General features: G+C 44.4%; 1 protein-coding gene across 2 annotated transcripts in view; it reads left to right on the top strand.

Annotated features, from left to right (window-relative positions):
* adgrg6 (adhesion G protein-coupled receptor G6) overlaps positions 1–20,096 on the top strand; it is a 35,824-nt gene that overhangs the window by 6,248 nt on the left and 9,480 nt on the right. For both annotated transcript variants that reach the window (XM_061811944.1, XM_061811943.1), the window contains exons 4-23: positions 55–194; positions 1,221–1,503; positions 2,811–2,984; positions 7,291–7,356; positions 7,555–7,617; positions 8,124–8,225; positions 8,701–8,769; positions 11,380–11,468; positions 11,738–11,790; positions 11,870–11,893; positions 11,972–12,123; positions 13,002–13,113; positions 14,708–14,796; positions 14,886–14,950; positions 16,012–16,148; positions 17,226–17,391; positions 17,527–17,658; positions 18,272–18,388; positions 18,502–18,547; positions 19,977–20,083. In XM_061811944.1, coding sequence (XP_061667928.1) covers positions 55–194; positions 1,221–1,503; positions 2,811–2,984; positions 7,291–7,356; positions 7,555–7,617; positions 8,124–8,225; positions 8,701–8,769; positions 11,380–11,468; positions 11,738–11,790; positions 11,870–11,893; positions 11,972–12,123; positions 13,002–13,113; positions 14,708–14,796; positions 14,886–14,950; positions 16,012–16,148; positions 17,226–17,391; positions 17,527–17,658; positions 18,272–18,388; positions 18,502–18,547; positions 19,977–20,083 — 2,186 coding nt within the window. The remainder of the gene's footprint in view (positions 1–54; positions 195–1,220; positions 1,504–2,810; positions 2,985–7,290; positions 7,357–7,554; positions 7,618–8,123; positions 8,226–8,700; positions 8,770–11,379; positions 11,469–11,737; positions 11,791–11,869; positions 11,894–11,971; positions 12,124–13,001; positions 13,114–14,707; positions 14,797–14,885; positions 14,951–16,011; positions 16,149–17,225; positions 17,392–17,526; positions 17,659–18,271; positions 18,389–18,501; positions 18,548–19,976; positions 20,084–20,096) is intronic.

Genomic DNA, 20,096 nt, shown 5'->3' with positions numbered 1-20,096 from the left:
CTCCTTGTTTGCTTCCTTGCCTTCCACCTGGTGTCTCCTCCTTCACTCTGGTAGTTGCTGTGGCATTGAGAAATCAGAAGGTGACTCTCACCAACAATGTGGTGGCAGCTAAAGTGTCATCTTCTGTTGCCATGCCGACACTGCATGACCTGACGCTCTGCTTGGAGATGGAACGCAATGGAGCCCCTCAACAGGTAAGTGTCCATGTGACATCAGCCTATCAACATCATGACATTCCCATTACATCACCTTGACATAATTGTGACTGTCAGGAATCCCTCGCTTTTAAATTTCCAGTTGTGGTTTGGAAATTTGGTCATGGCTTCCCTTAATGTTATGGGAGCCATGTACTTTTGGGGTGCAACTCAGTGATGTTTCTTTGCCTCTTCCACTAACACTTCCATTTCCATCACCTTATACTTCATTTTGCCATTGTGCTGCTTTTGCCTTAATGTTCCTTGGTGAAAACAGAGTTAGCAAAAGCACAAAATTCTGTTGCCAAAAGCACTAATTATCTGTTATACTATAGCTGGCTTTGGCAATCCATTTTTCCAATGGGGCCACATAATAAACGGGAATAGTTACACCAACATACTAACCTTAATCCATTGTGATCAATTTTGACTTACAAGTGGGTTTGACTTCCAAGGTTCATATTTTTCTTCGTGTTGTGAGACAAACAGAGTTACTTAAGTACTGTAAAGCCCTGGCGTGTGGGTAAGGAGAGCCGCATTCACTGATTAATTTCGACCGATTATTGACTAGCACAAATGTAAACAAAAAACAAACAAACAACTTTTTAAGACAAGAAGCCACATTCAGCCAAAAATTCATGGCCAGATGCCAACCGGACTCTACATCACTCAGTAGGCCACATCCCTTAAAGGCACGCTGCTGTTGTTTTGGAAGTTGTATAATAATTACACCTCATAAAGCTATTTTATTTATTTGGAATTTTTATCATGTACATGCTGTACACTTTTCATTTATTAACCACACGACAAAGAATGATTTTGGGATCTGGAATGGATTGATGGTATTTCAGTTCATTTCAAAGGTGTAAGTTTAGGAACAAGCTTGGTCATAAAACCAATTAACGAGTTACACAATGATGACTTCACACTTCACAAAAGGATGATCTCACAGCTTGTGATGACATCGTAAGTCACACGATGACACACAAAGTCTAAAAGTTAACTTCCTGACGTCATCATATGCAGGCGGAGTGGATCTTCGTGTACACTAACGCTGATGGAGACATGGCGTTGGCACTGGGTGCAGACGCTAGCGGACGCGTTAAAATGGTGGTGGCAGGCACGACATGCTCGCTGGACTCTATTCTGACGGCGGGTGATTGGACGTCCTCCATGAGCAGCTTGTGCGTCCTGTGGGCATCTTCCAGCGGCCGTGTGGGCGTCTACTTCAATGGCAACCACTGGGCCAAGACCTGCTCGGATTCCAACGGGCGCTCTGTGCTGGGTGGCGGCACCTTTCGCCTGGGAGGTGAGACCCTTCTCTGTCTTCTCCATTCTTTTAAAGGCGGCTGGCCAATACTTCAAATAGGTCAAACCCTCCAAATGACGGAGGTTGTAAGTGAGTCAAATACTGGACAGTGGGACCTTGACATATGGGTCGCCCAAATTTTTTTTTTAAATTTTTAGCCTTTACGTCAATTTTACATACATACCACCGCCACCGCCAGTTGGGAGACATAGTCCCTCCATTCCTGCGTTCTCTTTCTGGCGGGAAATGCCTGGAACACCTGATCAGGGAGTTGTTCAGGAGCACAAAGGTCATCTTCTTCTGATGCTCCTATTGACTGTGAGACCCTCCTGAATGATCAAGCTTCTCATCTTCCCTTTAAGACTCTGAAACCGTGAGGAGGAAACTCATTTTCGCTGCTTGTATCAATGATGTTATTCTTTCAGCCTCTACCCCCAGCTGATGACCAAAGTTAGTTGGATGGATGGTTAGAACATAGATTGAGGAGTAAATAAAGCTTTCTGTTCTGCTCCTTCTTCACCATTACATCCGCATCACCCATCAATCAGTCTGTCAATCACCTGCTCCACTTTTCCCTCAGTCATGAACAAGACCCCTCCTCCAATTCGACAGCATATCTTCCTCTACCCAGAGACAGCACTACACTCTTTTTCTGACAGTGGGCCCTATCCTTGGATTTGGAAGTTCTTATTCTCATCCCAACCACATCAACCTTGCCTTGGGGCACTCTGAGAGATGAAGTCCGTGGCTCGATGAAGCCAACAGAAACATCTGTAAAAGTGGAGACGGAGTACTGATGCAACCATCCCATAGCGCCTCTACCCCTCAGCTGTGCCGAGTAATTGTGTCCACAAAGTTTACAAGCAGAATTGGGGACAAAGGGCAGCCTTGGTGGAGTCCACCCCTCAGTGGAAATGAATCCGACTTGCAATGTAGACCTAACTCTGACACTGGTCATACAGAGACCAAACAGCCCATAGTAAGACATCTTTCAATATCCCTACTCACAGAGCACCCCCACCCCCGCCGCCCATGCCAAGTGTATATATTGTACAGGTATATGTATGAACACCCTTTCTGTACCCAGCGTATAGCAAGTGAAGAAATCCGCCCCTGTGTAATGATCTTTCCCTGCTCTATCACAGGTTAAGTAATGACCCTCCACAACATTGCTTTTTTTCTTTTCTTTGTGTTTGTTTGTGGAACGTATATCTGTGGGTTGCAGAAATCTTTGGCTATTATGATCCATTAATGACCACAACTTGCAGTAAACAGCTCTCTCTTTGTGTCCCCTGTTCCCCTATCAGGACCTAGCAACTTTTTGGGCAGCGTGTACAACGTTCGCCTTTGGGACTACGCCATGACTGTGCAGCAGCTCAACGTGCTCACCTGCCAACTGGCAGGAAACGTCATCGACTGGGACAAAAACTTCTGGGATGTACCTCCCGACCTAGCTCAGACGGACACCAGCCTAAGCTGCAGTGAGTGGCCCTTAAGTCTCGTTCTAGTCTGGGTCTTTTTTTGATTCACTTCTTTCTAGTGCATGCTTTTATCTCAAGTAGTCTTGACTATTGTAATGGTCTTTGGACTGTACTCCCCAAAAACTGCATTAAACAACTGCAGCTCGTTCAGACCAGAACAAAGCGGTCAGAGCATGTAACTCCAATTCAAAAGTTTTGACACTGGATTCCAGACAGTTTTAGAATAGATTTTAAAGTTCTGCTACTGTTACATAAATCACTAAATGGTTCAGGTCCTGAAAACGTGAAAGAAATGCTAATGGAATACAACAAACCCGGTAGGGCTCTGAGATCAACTGACGACTACTTCTTTTCCTTTCGGCTTGTCCTGTTAGGGGTCGCCACAGCGTGTCATCTTTTTCCATCTCACCCCATCTCCTGCAACTTTTCCCTCACAACATCCATCAAACTTCTCTTTGGTCTTCTTCTTGCTCTTTTGCCTGGCAGCTCCATCCCGAGCACCCTTCCACGAATATACTCACTCTCTCGCCTCTGGACATGTCCAAACCACCCAACTCTGTTCTCTTGAACCTTGTCCCCAAAACATCCAACTGTGGCTGCCCCTCCTATCCAACCTGCTCACTCCTAGAGAGAACCTCAACATCTTTTATTTCTGCTTCTCATTGTCTCTTCAGTGCCACCGTCTCTAATCCGTCCATCACGGTTGGCCTCACCACTGTTTTATAAACTTTGCCCTTCATTCTAGCAGAGACTCTTCTGTCACATAACACAGCAGACACCTTCTGCCAGCTGTTCCAACCTGCTTGGACCGGTTTCTTCACTTCCTTACCACACTCCCCATTGCTCTGGATTGTTGACCACAAGTATGTGAAGTCGTCCACCCTCACCATCTCTTTTCCCTGGAGCCTCACTCTTCTCCCTCTAACACTCTCATTCAGGCGCATATATTCTGGTTTGCTTTGGCTAATCTTCATTCGTCTCCTTTCCAGTGCATCCTTCCATCTTTCTAATTGTTCATCCACCTCCTCCCTGCTTTCACTGTAGATTACAATCTCATCTGCGAATATTGTGGTCCAAGGGAATTCCAGTCGAACCTCATCTGTCAGCCTATCCATTACCAGAGGAAGGGGCTCAGAGCAGATCCCTGGATGGAAAAAGATGACACGCTGTGGAGACCCCTAACGGGACAAGCCGAGAGAAAAAGAAGGCCCCATAGCTCACTGGTTAGAGCGTTGGTTTGGTAAACCAGGGGTTGTGAGTTTGTATCCCACTGGAGCCTCCAGTCCCCGAGACGGGTTGTGTCAGGAAGGGCATCTGGCGTAAAAACTGTTCCAAGCAGATAAGAGCGTTTCGCTGTTGGGCCCCCCAACAGGACAAGCCCAAAGAATCCATTTTGTTTCCATCTAGTCTCAGTTCTTTCTCCATTTTGTTATTCTCGTTTCACACTTGTTGTCCCTTCCGCTCACACTTGTCCCTTCCGCTTTCTTGGTATGTTGTTTCTCTTGTCACTCTTGTTTCTCTCACCTCATTTGTTTCTCTAGTTTGTCTCGTCTCTGTTTCGCTCAACAGTAGTTTCTCGTGTTTCTCGTCTTTCGTTTCTCGTTTGTTTCTCAGTTTTCTCTTTTCTCTTCAGTATCTCACTTCACTTATTTCTCTCTACTCTCTCGCTTCCTTTCTCTGCTCTTTGACGTTTCGCTTGAGACTTGCTAGTTTCTGTAGTGTCTGTAATTTTTCTTGACTCTTATTTTTCTAGTCTCTGATTTGTTCCTCTCTGGACTTATTTGTTTCTCCAGTCTGTCATTGAGTTCTAGACTCACTTGTTTTTTCTTGCCTTTGTTTGCAATTGGAGCGCTACTCTCTCTAGTCTCTTGCTTTTTTCTGTTGTCTTAGAGATAGTAAAAAAAAAACAAACCCTCTAGTTCCTCTCTTGCCTTTCAATTGTGTGTCTAGTTTCTCATTCCTCTGTCTTACTGGCCTCTTTCTTGTTTCTCTATATAACCTCTTTTATTTTGTCTTTAGTCTTTCCCGTTTCTAGTTTGTCGTGATCGGGTGAAATTACAGGTTAGGGTAACCCTGCTTCCATTTTTGTGACCTTGTGTGTGTTTGTTTTTTGTTACTTGATTGTTGGTTTCCTTTTGTCTCTTTCTCTTGTTTAACTTCCTTAACTTTTTGCCTCATTAGTTACCTTTGTTTGTGTCCTCATTTGCTTTCTTGTTTGTTTCCTTGTTGTCACTTCCGTGTCCAAATGGAAGCTGTGAGGAAAATGACTAGCACATTCTGCCGGGCTGCTAAGCTAATGGTCTGCAGCTGCTCCCTTGAATTCTCAAAAGACGACATGCCGCTTCGCATGCGTACGTGCGTGCACATCAACACGCTGCAAATGTGTATGTGTATGTGTGTGTGTGTGTGTCTGTGTGTGTCTGTACTGTTTTAAAAAACTTTTTTTTTAATCCCTTCTGGAATTATCGAGATATCGAGTGGGATTTGAAACTGATTTCTCAGCACTAATATAACTTCAGCATCAACTCCCATAAAAATAATAGAAACAGATGTTTTTATAGACATATATATTGTCATTGCACTATAACTATAACGGTAATCGCAAACGGGTAAAGGGACTCTGTACAAACTTTACACGATGTGGGACGTCGACATACTTATCTCTTACCTGTTCTAAATGAAGAAGAACTTACATCGTGCACGACTCTTATAAGGAATAGTTCCTATAAATAGAAATGTCTCGTTATTTGCTGTTCTTGCTTTGTTGTTCTTGTGCTGTATGTCGTACCAGGGCAGCACTGACTGCCAGAGAAAAATTCCTTGTGTTTTTACGCACTTGGCCAATAAAGCTGATTCTGAGATAGACCCTGTAACCCGATTTTATATATATATATTATATATATATATATATATATATATATATATACATACACAGCGGTGAGATGTGCCGTAGGTTTGTCAGAAGAATTTAAGGTGGAGGTGGGACTGCATGAGTGATCCGTTCTGAGCCCCTTAAGAAGAGACAACAGGAAGCAGAATTTGAGGTAGCAGAAATGAAGATGTTGAGGTTCTCTCTAGGAGTGAGCAGGTTGGATGGGATTAAAAATGAGCTCATTAGAGGGACAGCCAAAGTTGGATGTTTTGGAGAAAAGGATAGAGAGTGCAGACTTCAATGGTTTGGTCATGTCCAGAGGCGAGAGAGTGAGTATATTGGTTGAAGGGTGCTGAGGATGGAGGTGCCAGGCAAAAGAGCCAGAGGAAGACAAAAAAAAAAAAACGATAATAGATGTGAGGGAGGACATTAAGACTGTGGGCGTGAGAGAGGAAAATGCACGGATAGGCTTAGATGAAAAAAAATGACACGCTCAACCGACCCCTAATTGGGACAAGCCAAAAGGAAAAGACGACATATATGAAGAGTTCAGACGCAAAAGCAGACAGCCATTTTGTTCTTTCTAACGAGAGAAAGAGAGAGAGAGAAGAGAGAGAGAGAGAGAGAGAGAGAGAGAGAGAGGAGAGAGAGAGAGAGATTTTTTTTTTGGGGGGGGGTAGGTTTTGTATAGTGCAGGGGTCTCAAACGATATTTTGTGGCCCCAACTTTATATGAAAGTTTGTTAGTCCCACCCTTGAGTTTTATAATATAGTTTTCCAGTATTGCGTGCAGACCTGACGAACCTACTGCTCACAGGCCTACAGTGAGGAATATGGCTCTTAGAGGGACTGACAGCGACTGGGCTAGATCCAAGCAGAGAAATAGTTTTTATTGAGTGAAAGTTACTGCAGCATTGCCATGGAGTTTCATTCGTAGTTTTGCACTCAACCTGTTTACACAAGCGTCATTGTTTATCTTATTTTGTGTTCAAAAATAAAAAAAGATGTTTGGGAAGGTTGGATTTTTAAAAATTTCTAATTGAAATCGTGTACGCTTGCGTGTGTTGACTCTGCCTCCAGTTGCCGCAAAGCAAATTGAGTTTGAGACTCTCTGACACTTTTTCATCTGGAACAACAAAGCCCAGTTATCACAAAAGGGGGGATACACTGGTATCAGAATACATGTTGTTTAGTATTGCTACTGTCTGATCAAAATACGGCGAGGTTTTATGGCATTAGTCTGACACCGTGCAAGTGGAAAAGCCCAAATTTGTCTTGCAGTCTGATCCAGGCATATGTCGCTACCACTTTCTCAACTAGCAAACTCTCTTGGCTACCATGTTGTTTGGGTCAACACTGCACATCAGCAAGGACTCACTTTGGACAAATCCCCCATACTGTGTGACTAAATTTGGCTTTTTGCTTTGCCTTTTAGGTGTATCCCCAGCCACCAATGGCTTCCTCCACAGCAACTGCGACTCCACCCACCTGGGATGTCCAGGTAGAGGAAAAAAAACATTTAAGCTGCCATCCACGCTGGCATGTGCACTTGCTTTTACCTCCGTTATACACACTGTGGATGGTGTTTGTGTGTGTGTGTGTGTGTGTGTGGTGTGTGTGCACGCGCACAAGTGCACACATGATAAAGATGAACTCATGTTGGTCATCCTACTTGTCTCTCCTCGCAACATTCCCGCAGCCGCTTCCTCTCCCGCTGACTCCACTAACACCATCCATGCTACTAATGCAACACACACACACGGTAGGTAATGCACACACAGACGCGCACACACACACAACCCGATGGTACTCCACATCATCACCCTTCATCCTTTCTCATTTCACCATCTCTTCCCCTTCCTCCTCCTCTTCATTTGCGCTACAGTAGTTTTCCATCTTGTTAAAGATTCTTTTGTTTTGCTTCTTCCTCGTGACTATTTCTCCTCTCAAGTTCATTCATTTTCCATATTGTCACTAGGGTCACGGGCACGTTGGCGCGTATCCCAGCTGACTGGACGAGAGGCGGGTTACATTGTGAACTGGTCGCTAAATGGAAATTTGATTCTGGGCTTATGTCAGGAAGATTGGGGTGTCATTTATGTGTGGTACATGTCTTCTCCCCCAAAATGTGTTTCACGACAACACTAAAATCTTCCTCCTTGTACTACGGTAATCCTAATCCTAGGAATAGAATCTAGATGTTACTGTCAAATTTCATGTGCTTCTCCGTCCCCTGGGACTGTTCCAATTGTTTATTGTCCTTCTCAGTCCATCTGATCACAGCCTCTCCACCCACCCGCATGCCTCTAACCCCCACCAGTACCAACAATCTCACCAGAACCAGTAGCAGTACCAACAGGTGGTCCCTTGGTAAGATGTCATTGGTTAACAGAAACAAGGTCAAGCTTCATTTTACGGTAGCATCGAGCTTGCTCTTTAGGGAAAATATTGCCCACATTCTTGACAGTCTTTCTGTATGTGCGTGTTGTTCTACATTAGCGCCAGTCATTTTTTTTTTCCTCACTGAGTGTAATCAATACTACAGCTGGAGAAACATAGAGGGAAAAGAAATCCTCAATTAATCTCGTGTATTACACATGGATCTGTAACACTACGTGTATGTTTTTTTTCTCTGTAAAATTTTTTATGGGAAAAAATATTTATTTGATTGGCTGATTTCAATCAACAGACGCAGCCGCAAAGACAGATATGAAGAGTCCCAAACACAGGGATTTTAAACACATCCACTTTTTGGGGGGTTCACTTTACATCTATTTGAATTGTTATTTGGGTCCTAGAGTGACATGTTTTGATGTGTTGGTATTTACTTATTTGTCCCGTGTAGCTCAGCAGACGCAGCGCCACATACTGGCAGCCATCACTAACAACACCCTCACTAACCCACCAAGGCCTGGTAAGGATCAGTCCCGTGCTAATGGGTACTGGCTTAGCACGCTTCAAGCTGTAACATTTGGTGTGCCTTAGTATTTTAAGTGTTTGTCTTTTAGTTCATTAAAGAGATTACAGTATTATTTTAAATTATTATTAACAGCATATTTCAGATTGCTCGTCACCATGTATTGTATCTATTTTTTGTATTGCTCACTTTCAGGCATGTTAACATGCAAAGGTCCTCTCTGCTTCACTGATATATATATATATATATATATATATATATATATATATATATATATATATGTGCTGAGGATGGAGCTCCCAGGCAAAAGAGCGAGAGGAAGACCAAAGAGAAGGTTTATGGATGTGGTGAGGGAAGACATGAGGGCAGTTGGGGTTAGAGAGGAAGATGCAGGAGATAGGCTAAGATGGCAAAAGATGACACGCTGTGGCGACCCCTAACGGGATAAGCCGAAAGGAAAAGAAGAAGAAGATATATATTAGCACTACAGTGAACCCCCAGATTTTGTGGTTCTGCATCCACAAATGTGCTTAGCGTCTGTTGTTGACATTGTGCCATTTGGTAGAATTTTGTTGGCAAGGAATTTTCATTTCGACAAAACACTGTTTTGCCGTGATCTATGCATCAATTCCACTCCTATTCCCTGCCATTAGCCGGGGTTCACTGTACTAGACAATGTTTACGCTGAGACTTTGTGGGCTAATCATGATCAAATGTTGTGGGCTTTTATTGTGTTTCTGATGGCTGTTTACTTCCTGTGATGTGTGCACGGCATCGCCTTTCGGTGGCAGGAATTATGCACAAGGACGTCCTGCCCACAAACACAAGTTCAGTTTGTGAGTGGCACCACGGGGGATGCCACGGAGGGCTCCATCGGAGACATGCTTATGTTTTAGCTACTCGAACCCCAAAAACTGCTGCTCCACCACTAAAGGGTCCCCCCATAAACAAGCACCCAAAACACAAAGTTGCACCGACACCCTCTATCCCGGAGCCACACGCCTACTCACCCCAGTGGTCGTCCATTCTGGCTTTTGTTCCTACGCCGCTGACAAGGGCATGTTCTGGTGGCCAAGGGCGCAAATGGAGACTTGGTTGTGTTTTTGTTTCTGGACCACCTAAACTGGCCTCCGAGGGGATAATCCCATCAGGGAAACTGGGTGCCCGACAGGCACCACCGGCCCCCATACCACACCGATTTCCAGGTGCGCGGCGCCCCATCTTGGGATTTGTCTCCACGCCGCTCATCTCACAGGGCAGGAAACGGCCGAGCGGAGGTCGTCGCCCGCCCATCACGGGAGCTCGGCCGGAGCGTGCCACCGCAGCCGTTGCCAAGCCTCTTGTTTCACAAGATACCTCGGCTCGTGTATGTGTTGACGCAGCGACAGGAAGTGAAGTCATCAGCTGGGGGGGCGGAGCTTCCATGATCCAGAGTTTCTTCAGACTTGCCCCCAGCAGGACCTGTCATGCAAGTTCTGATGTTGCTTTCATTCAAGGATCCTTTCTCCACAACCCACCCACGCAGAAGCCGTTTAGAATCTCATTGTCTCCTTTGATGGTGACGCTGTGGTCCTTAGCTCCTCCCACTCCCCACCCAGGACACACTGGCCTATCACGCGCCAGTGTCTCGGATCCTGCTTTAGCTTCACCGAGTGAGAACTTGGGAACTTTTTCGACCTTCGTACCCGAAAGAGCCTTTGCTGTGCCGTTGTTCCATTGGATGTCGCCAGCCTTGGGTGATGGCCCTTCACTTTCGCCTCCTTTGACAAATTTTTCGAGTGATGGCTCCGCGCTCCCTGTTGTGTCAAACGTGCTTCCTGTCATACCCGGCATCACAGTAACCCCTGGGACCAGGCTGAAGGCAGATCCATGGATGCTGACGCTTCACTTCGACTCTGCCTCTTACCAGCAAACTTCAGGGAGTCGTCCCTTTTTTACTTCCCTCTCCCGTCCTACTTCTACCCCACCTCTTCCTTCTCTGACCCCACGTCCTCCTCTGACACCACACCTTCCACATCTGACTCCTCCCCTTGATCCCCAGACCCCACCCCCCTCGGATGCTCCAGGTGTTCCCGCCCTCGCATTGGTTACGCCTCCTGCGAGCGACCTCACTTCCTGTGAGCTGAAAGACCCGAGCTGCGTATCCTCTGGACTGCTGCTGCCGAGCCCTTCATCCACCCCAGTGCACCATCCCATAAACAACATGGCTGCGGGCCTGTGGGGGTTGTGTCCATGCAAGCACAGCCATGATTGGAGAAGGGACAGTAGGTCAACATGAGCCATTCTAATCAGAATCATTCTAATCATATCAGTGTTTACAGTTTATTTCATATTTTTGATTGGTGCTTCTTGGGTGAGGTGACAGCTGTTAATCAGTAGAGTGTGCGGGGTCTTTCAGGTGACTGGTGACTTCAATGAATTGAGTCGACCTTTTGATTAGGTTGTGCTCTTCATCTCCTTCTGCGCTGCTTGTTGATGGCACGAGAGTGACGTGGTTGACAAAAGCAAACAGCTGCTGTTACGCGACTCTACAGGGCTATGTTAGTGTAGTTGTCAAAGAATATTTTAAAGTCAATTTTTTTTGTTGTTGGTTTCATGTTTATGCAGAGGCCTTGTTCTACAGACTGGCTGTGGTGGTGCATGATGGGAGCTCGACCCTAACTCGAGCTGCCGTGGAGGAAGCAGTGGCCTTCTGGGTAAGTGCCTGACCACGTTTTCACACACTAAGGTTAATAGTAATGCTAGTAACCCTAAGCCAATGCTAATGGCGACAACTGTTAACGCGATCTGAACGCTAATATTAAAGTTTGGCTGATGCTTTTATTAGGCCGATGTGGACTGAGGCTCATGCGAGTGGTGGCTCAGGGGGGCTAATGTTAAAGTTAGACTATTTCTTATGGAGGCTAATAAAATGAATCACATCCTAAGCCAACACTAAGGTCTACATGTGTATTTGTGGCGTCAGCTCAACGAGACATTCCACAATTGGACTCACGCCGCCTCAGTGGACTCACTCAAGTGAGTTGCATCTTCACAAAGGAATAGATGTCTTTGTCAGGCCCGTGTTACACTAACGCGACCTTTTTAACTACCGCAGCATCCAGCCTGCTGCTCACTCAAGGTCAAAGCCTTCGCCCTTCAGTTTCAAGGTCACAGTTCTGATCTGTGACGCTCAAATTGAGCTGCTGGTGTCATCTAGTTTCCTGTGCCGTGCCCTGCTGCGCCACCATGACATCACTGATGACATCACAGATCTACCTGGGGAGGTCCGTGACAGAATCTCTAGTGGCGACACTCGCATTGGTGCCGGTCTCGAGCTCTACTCGCACTCTATACGCATCAACGCCTTGGGTAAGACCACAAAACACACGCAAACTTTTTTTTTTTTTTTTTTTAGGCTGCACATTTGAAACTTTTGCTGTGTGTTTTTGTCTATGGAGGGAGGAGCTAATCCCAATATAAATGCACAGTTTTAGGATTTATATCATACAGTACAATGTTTTAATTAGTACATCGTATGTATTTTGATAGAAGTTTCATTTTGCGAGGCCTTAGTAAGAACCGAGGATATATTAAATTTTACTATTTATTTATTTTATTTTATTAATATAAATATATTTTATACCAATATAATATGCCTCTAATATCTGTTTATTCAAAGAAGTTTAGTAAAACTTTTGGATATGATCAAAGATGGAATGAATTTATTTTTTCACTTGTCGTGGTTGGTTCTGGTACCAATTAACTGCAAAAAACGAGGGAATGCTGTATATTAGACGGCACGGTAGGTGACTGGTTCTGATGCCCGAGGTTCAAATCCATGCCTCGCCTGTGTGGAGTTTACATGGTTTCACCTTTCCTGCGTGGGTTTTCTCCAGGCACTTCAATTCCCACCCCACGTCTCAAAATCATCACTGTAGGTTGATTGAATTGACTGTAAATTGCCCTTCAGTTTGAATGTGTGCACGAATGGCTATTTGTGCCCTACGATTGGCAGGCGACTAGTTCAGGGTGTACCCTGCTTCTGCCTTGAAGGTAGCTGGAATAGGCTCGAACACACCTACGACTCTGAGGATAAAGCGGTACATAAAAATGGCTATATTGTATGTATAATGTGATATGGGCCGTTATTTGATGTGATAGAGAACTGCTTTTCTTGTTGGTGTGCTTATTGATTATTTGGCATCCTGACCAACAGAGAAAAATTGTTTTTCTTGTTGTCCTACCAGAGAACTGTCCAGAAGAAGACACGGTTCACTACCGCTGGCCTGAGACTCCGCCCAGTGTAGCCTACCTTCTGCCGTGTTTCCCCAACAAGGAGAAGAGCGTCACACGCAGCTGGTAAAAACAAGTACATGCAAGCAGAGGTAGAAAAACGTGATGTACCAAAGTATAGAAGTACACGTGCTTGTGTAGAAAATTGTGCTAAAAGTACAAGTGTTTATTATTATTATTATTATTTTTTTTTTAGAATGACCAATTATGAAATAGAATGACCACGTCACAAAGATCTACCCACAACAAAAATGAAAAACACACGTATTTTGAAGTACTATGTTGAGGATTCTTTATGTGTAAATGTATGTTTGTGTGCCTTGCATAACCGCTTGAGGCAATCTTACACAACATAATTAACTAGAAACATTTTTTGTAACTACGTGAGATCACGATGATCACTCAACACCATACGAATGAAAATGCACACTTGGGCTGCGTCACTCACGTCAGCGGATTCGTCCAACTGCAGCGAGAAACACAATCTCCGATGTCCTTCCACACATACATAAGCAATGGCTTCACAGCGCTGAGTAACTACTCCTTTACAGCTGCAGAGATTTTATTGAAGACGATATTTCCGCCTTGTTTTTAAAATATTGGAACAACGAGTCAGTTCTGGCTCTTTTATGTGTGATGTGACGAACCCGGAAACGCAGTCGAACTATGTGTGAAAAGTGACTGCTGTGCGGCCAATTGGGATTTGAGTTCGGTCACTTTTCTCAGCTTGCTTTTCGGCGTAATGATCGGTGTCGTATGTTCCATAAACAGTTCTAAAAAGACTTTCCACATTTCACTACACTGGCAGATGAGGCAAACGCACATCGAAAATGACATTGTGGAAAAAAGGTCTGCCTCACATTCCATATGAAAGTGATACATTTTTGTCTTCTTTACTGCAGCATCCAACTCATGTTTAAAAAACTTTAAGCGAGAGCTTAAAATAGGGGGGGAACTTACTGACAGCATGTTTTCTTGACCTGTCGTTGTTTGCACATGGGCAGTGAGCTAAAGTTTAAAAAAAAAAAAAAAAAAAAAAAAAAAAACAGCTGATGTCGTTTTTTCTTGGCACGCCGTGGCGATCGACCGTAACTCAAATTATTATGAAAAATAAGTATTTGGTCACCTACAAGCAAATGAGATATTTTGCTCTCACAGCTCACTATGGCCAAGACCAAAAAGCTGTCGTTGGATACTATAAACAAAATTGTAGTCCTGGCTGGGAAAACTGAATCTGCAGTAGGCGAGCAGCTTGTGAAGAAATCATATGTGGGAGCAATTATTTAAAGAAACGGCAGACTTACAAGACAGCTGATAGTCACCCTCAATTTGAGACACTTTCATCCCGCGGGGTCAGAATGATCACAGGAACGGTGAGCAAAGATCCCAGAACCACACGGGGTGACCGAGTGAACGACTTGCAAAGAGCTGTGACCCACGTAACAACGGTTACCATCCTTAACACAATATGCCGCTAGGGACTCAAATCCTGCAGTGCCAGACATGTTCCCCTGCTTAAGACAGTCCATGTCCAGGCCCATCTGAAGTCTGCTAAAGAATATTTGGACAGTCTAAAAGTGGTGAGATGAAAGGAAAGAAGGAAAATGAATAAGCAATGCATGTCGAGAGAAATGCTAACAAAATGCCTCTCTCTTATTAGCATGATCGACCTTCACAACTTTTCATCCTTCTGGTCATCCGCTGACTTCAGCAACTGCACCGACATTGATGCCATCCAAGTGTCGGCAGGTAGCCCCCACGGCTCCATCCTCCGCAATCACATGAAACCGATGGATCCCCGGTACTGTTCCTAATCATTTGTCCTTTGTTGGCTTCAGAGAATGCGGCCGAAGTAGCTGTGCAGCTTGCCGCAATCACCGACAACCAACTGTCCCGGGAAGAGGTGAGTGTTATGCCACACTGGTCCAGATTTAAAGACTGATCCTGCATTGCATCTTCTGGCCCATTTAGCTATACACAAAATGACTGGATTAGTTCCCATTCACTTATGGAACACTGAAAATGTTGACCAACGACTTGAATCCGATCTTAAAAACAAATTCATCCATGTCAATACTTGAGTTATACAGTGAAGAAAATAAGTATTTGAACACCCTGCTATATTGCAAGTTCTCCCACTTAGAAATGGAGGGGTCTGAAATTTTCATCGTAACCTCGCTAAAAAATATAATTCAGAAGACCGTACATTGGAACACCGATTATTTTGGGGAAGCCAGCGACCACAAGTCATTTTTTTCATTTCTTACAGCACTAACAATCTTATCTGCCCATTCTGGGTAAGATTGTGTTCAAAATTTGCTACAGTGCATACATTTGATAAAGCACAGATGCAGTAGAAATGAGTTAAGTCATCCTTTCATTAGTTCAGAGCGTGGCTCGACTCTTTGTGACTTACTGGCTCCAAGTAAGCCTTTGATCATCCACAAGCTCCAAAAGAAAAGTGTCAGTTTTGCAATCATTTTTTTGTTGCCATAATGTTTACAAGATCAGAAAAGTTCTCTTGATTGCTTTGGTTTTTGCAGTCGCTGTGCTGTGCTGCTGCCGTTCTCACGGATAATACCATAAAACCCTCACTGAAAGGGAGACATTTATGAACCGTGCTTTTGATTTGTTTGATTTTACTTTGGAAGCATGCCTTAGCATTGACTGGCAGATATTGATTACAAAAATCTGACCTTGACACCAATTGTGACCGTTGTCCGCGGAAGTACTTTTGTTAGCAAAAATTCCAGAACCAGCTTTAATGGGCAAGTATGTAACAGCACAAGGAATCTGTCTTTGGCAGTCGGTGGCTTCCTGCTACAAAATTCAGAAAAAAGAACGAGGCATTAAGTTAATAGGAACTATTCCTTATAAGAATCCCACATGTGCAAGATGCAGAGTCTCCTTTCTTACCGGAAGTCCCACCCCCGGCCGTGGCATAAACCCAACTGGTATGCGCAGGTGTCAAAAGTGGTGGGCAAAGTGCAGCAACTGGTGGACGTGGCCAACATCAACACCAGCTTGGCTTCCACTGTGGTCACCATCATCTCCAACGTGATGAGCAGCCCCCACAGCACCCTGGCACCCACCTCAGACAGGTACCCCCAGCGCTCACCCCACTGCAGTCCAATCCACCTTTATCCATAGACCCTTGTTTGTTGCCCCCTAACTGTTTTTCCATCACAGTTTTGGTTTGGTTAGCATGTACTTTAGATACAAAGGCTTGTCTCCAGACATTGATATATAGCCCGCAGAAAAGAACCCAAAGTTATTCATTATTGGGGAGAATATGTTCATCACTTTTCATTTATTTATTATTATTACAGTATTCTTGTTTCTATCTGTTATTGGGGTGGTGCATTTCACATGGCTTATGCATGACCACTGGCTTGATGGCCGGAAGCAGAGGTTGCGACTGAGTCAGTCGGCTTTAAAACTGCTTCTAGGTTTCGTTGGGCTGTGTGTCAAATAGTGAGGGAGAAGTGACACAAGTATAGAGTATTGGAAGTGCCTTGTTAGCATTAGCCATTACGTGTTGCGTCAGGATGCTGTACTTTTTAATGTCACCCTAATAAGTGGAAGTTGGCGTCTATCGATGGCTAGGAAGTGGTGCACTTTTTCTTTCAGAACAAGAGCATCATCCAGGAAGTGGAATGTGAATGCTGTGGTTGTTAAAAAGCGATTTTGATGTTTCATTATTTGAAATTGGTATGTTCCAAGTTTGCTGCTAAAAGAACGTCAGATAGGGTTTCAGTGAAAATCAGCACTGGTCCACCCTCAAAGTGTGAAGCTACTGAATACTAGGAGTAATGTGCATTTTTCCATCTTTTTTGTACTTATGTTAAGAAAAGAATTGGTCTTAATACTCTCAATATATTTGTGTTTTTTTTTTTTTTGTTTTTTGGGTGGGTTGGGTGGAACAAAATAAAGTCGTCAGTCAAGGTACCACAGTACTTTTAAACTCTACTGGACTTGGCTCTCCTCGATTCCTAATGTAATGCACTGTACTTGACACCACAATTGTTGTGTTCTACTGAACCAGAGTAGATGATATTTTTCTGGACTATTCTTCTAGTAAGCTTGTGTCTTACAATTGACATGCTTCTTGAATGGTCTGAATTTGGAAAAGGTGGCTACACAGCATGTGTTGACGCTGTGGTGTGACTTCCTGTCAGGGCGTTAAGGGCGGTGGATCATCTAATGGACAAGTTGCAGTTTGAAGGCTCCAGTGTGAGCATCAGGTCCAAACATCTGGCTTTAGGTGTGTCAGCCTTTGACACGGCTGCCTTTAACGGGACCTCTTTCAGCGCCTTCATCCCGTCAAATGCCACCGACCCTCAGGTAATCCCCGAACACTCAGTAGCCTAACTCTTAGGCAATACCACCCACCCTCAGGTATCACAAACACTACCATGTTGCTTCCTAACAGTCAAAACTAGACTGACAACCTGTTGTTGTTGGCTCCTCACCCTTTAGATTGACTTCCAGTCAGAGCGAATCAATTCGCTGGCGCAAGTGACGCTCCCGTCATCACTGCTGTTGGGGGTGAAGCCGTCGTTGCCGATCCGTATCAACTTCCTTTTCTTCAGCACCACCAGCCTCTTCCAGGTCACACTTAATCTCTCATTGTGTCTCCAATATTTGTCATGTGCTTAATGTCTCTCACAAAAGCCAGAAGTAACTGTACTGTAGTCCTTTTTTCTGGTATCTGCACATCATTTGTTTTACTGATGACTTTTACTCCCACTATTTGTGAAATGTACTTTCCGCTCCTTTGTCAAAGAAGTCTGATTATTTCTTTCAACGTCTGCAGCTGACGACGTAAAATGATAGAAAGATTAGCGGTGGAACGGCGTGACTGTATCTGCTGCCACATACCGTACATGCTAATGCTACGTTTAAAAAAAAAAAACAAACAAAAAAAAAATTACTGGAAATCACAGTATTCGTGATTAAGGAGTTTTGAATACTACAAAATCAATCTTAGCTTCACTCAAGGGCATGCAATCCTAGTATGCTAGCCCACAGAAAGTGGGAGGCATATACACCAAACTTGAACTTTATTCTTACGCAAGTGCAAGCATTACATCTCTACTTTTACAAATGTTTTTTTCAGCAGTCTGTAGTCCTCTTCCAATTCAGCGCATGGGAACTTTTGCCACCGCTGGTGTCTGTCTCTTATGTCTGATTTGCCTCAAATGTCTTCCTAATGTTCCGACAGCTGGAGCAGGAGGGCCGCACGCTCATCAGTTATGTGGTGGCGAGCAGTGTTGGAAACCGCAGTATCAGCAATCTGCAGGATCCTGTGGAGATCCACATCAGTCACTTGTCACCTCAAGTCAGATTTTTTTCTTTTGGCCTTTCGTTCTCTTTTTGTCCTTTTCTCAAAGATTACTCTTCCAAAGACCGTGTTGACTTGTGTTGCCCTGACGACCGATCTTCTCCTTTCAGACCATCCTCAGTCCAGTCTGCGTGTTTTGGGACTTCAGCATGAATGGTCAGTGATGATAAGGATGATGATGTTTATACAAAGGATGAGTATGATGAATAGAAGGAGAAAGACAAGGAGAGTTGTGATGATGAATTTTGGCCGGATCTTTAAGATGTATAAAATAAGATGAGTGGTGTATCGTTCAGTCCCTTTAATATCAATTGGATTTCTTTTTAAACAGGTGGTGGATAAATAGATGGTCGGTGGATAATGGGTGATTGATGATAAAGACTCGATAATAGCTGATTGATGAAATGATGGGTTCAGAAATACAAAACATAACTACTTTATAAGGAGGTGCAGAATACCCATCCATCCATTACCTTTGCCACTAATCCTCACGAAGGTCGTGCGGAGTGCTCGAGCCTATCCCAGCTGTCAACGGGCAGGAGCTGGGGTACAGCCTGAACTGGTTGCCAGGCAATCGCAGGGCACATGGAGAAAAACAGCTGCACTCACAATCACACCTTGGGGCAATTTAGAGTGTCCAACTAATGTTGCATGTTTTTGGGATGTCGGAGGAAACCGGAGTGCCCGGAGGAAACCCACGCAGGCACGGGGAGAACATGTAAACTCCACACATGCGGGTCTGGGATTGAACCGGGACCTCAGAACTGTGAGGCCAACGCTTTACCAGCTGATCCACCGTGCCGCTGAGGTGTATAATATTTCAACTAAAATACAAAATATGGAGGCACGATGCCACAGCTGGAGAGCGTTGGCCTCACAGTTCTGAGGACCGGGGTTCAAATCCAGGCCCAGGCTGTGTGCAACTTGCATGTTTTACCCGTGCCTGCGTGGGTTTTCTCTGGGCACTCCAGTGTCCTGCCACATCCCAAAAACATCCATTAATTGGATACTCTAAATTACCCGTATGTATGATTGTGAGTGCGAGTGTTATGTCTCCATGCGCCCTACGATTGGCTGGCATCCAGTTCAGGGTGTACCCCGCCTCCTCCCCCATGACAGCTGGGATTGGTGCCAGCACTCCCGCAACCCTGGTGATGATAATAAGCGGCTCAGAAAATGTATGGATAAAAAAATATCAACTTATGCCAAGGCTGAGTATAGCTACAAGAAAAACATTCTTGGGGAAAAAAAATCCCCATAAAAGATGACCTGATAAAACAGTGCCAATATGAAAAACAATCAGTCACACACATTTTGTAAGAAGTGCAATGCACTGTTGTTTGATGCCTGATGGTCTATGGGCACATCTAGTCACAGACAGAAAACATTGCTATGGCAGCTTCTTGCAAAATTGCTTCATGCTGCTATGATCTTTTTGACCCTAAGTAAGCACCATAGAACAACGTGCATGCTGGAAAAAAGTGGTGGTGAGGAAGAGGAAAATTGACATGACAATTATGATGTGGCTGTTGTGAAGGCAGCAGTGTGATGACATCATACCTTTGTTTGCATGCCTGTCCACCAGGTGGTGCTGGAGGTTGGAATGACGACGGCTGCCGGGTGGCTGAAAAATCTGACCTTGATAAAACTGTTTGCCTGTGCGATCACCTAACTCACTTTGGCATCCTGATGGTAAGCGACGGGC

Source organism: Syngnathoides biaculeatus, chromosome 23 (assembly GCF_019802595.1).
Source record: "Syngnathoides biaculeatus isolate LvHL_M chromosome 23, ASM1980259v1, whole genome shotgun sequence".
Lineage (NCBI taxonomy): Eukaryota > Metazoa > Chordata > Actinopteri > Syngnathiformes > Syngnathidae > Syngnathoides > Syngnathoides biaculeatus.
This window is presented reverse-complemented; position numbering and strand designations above follow the sequence as displayed.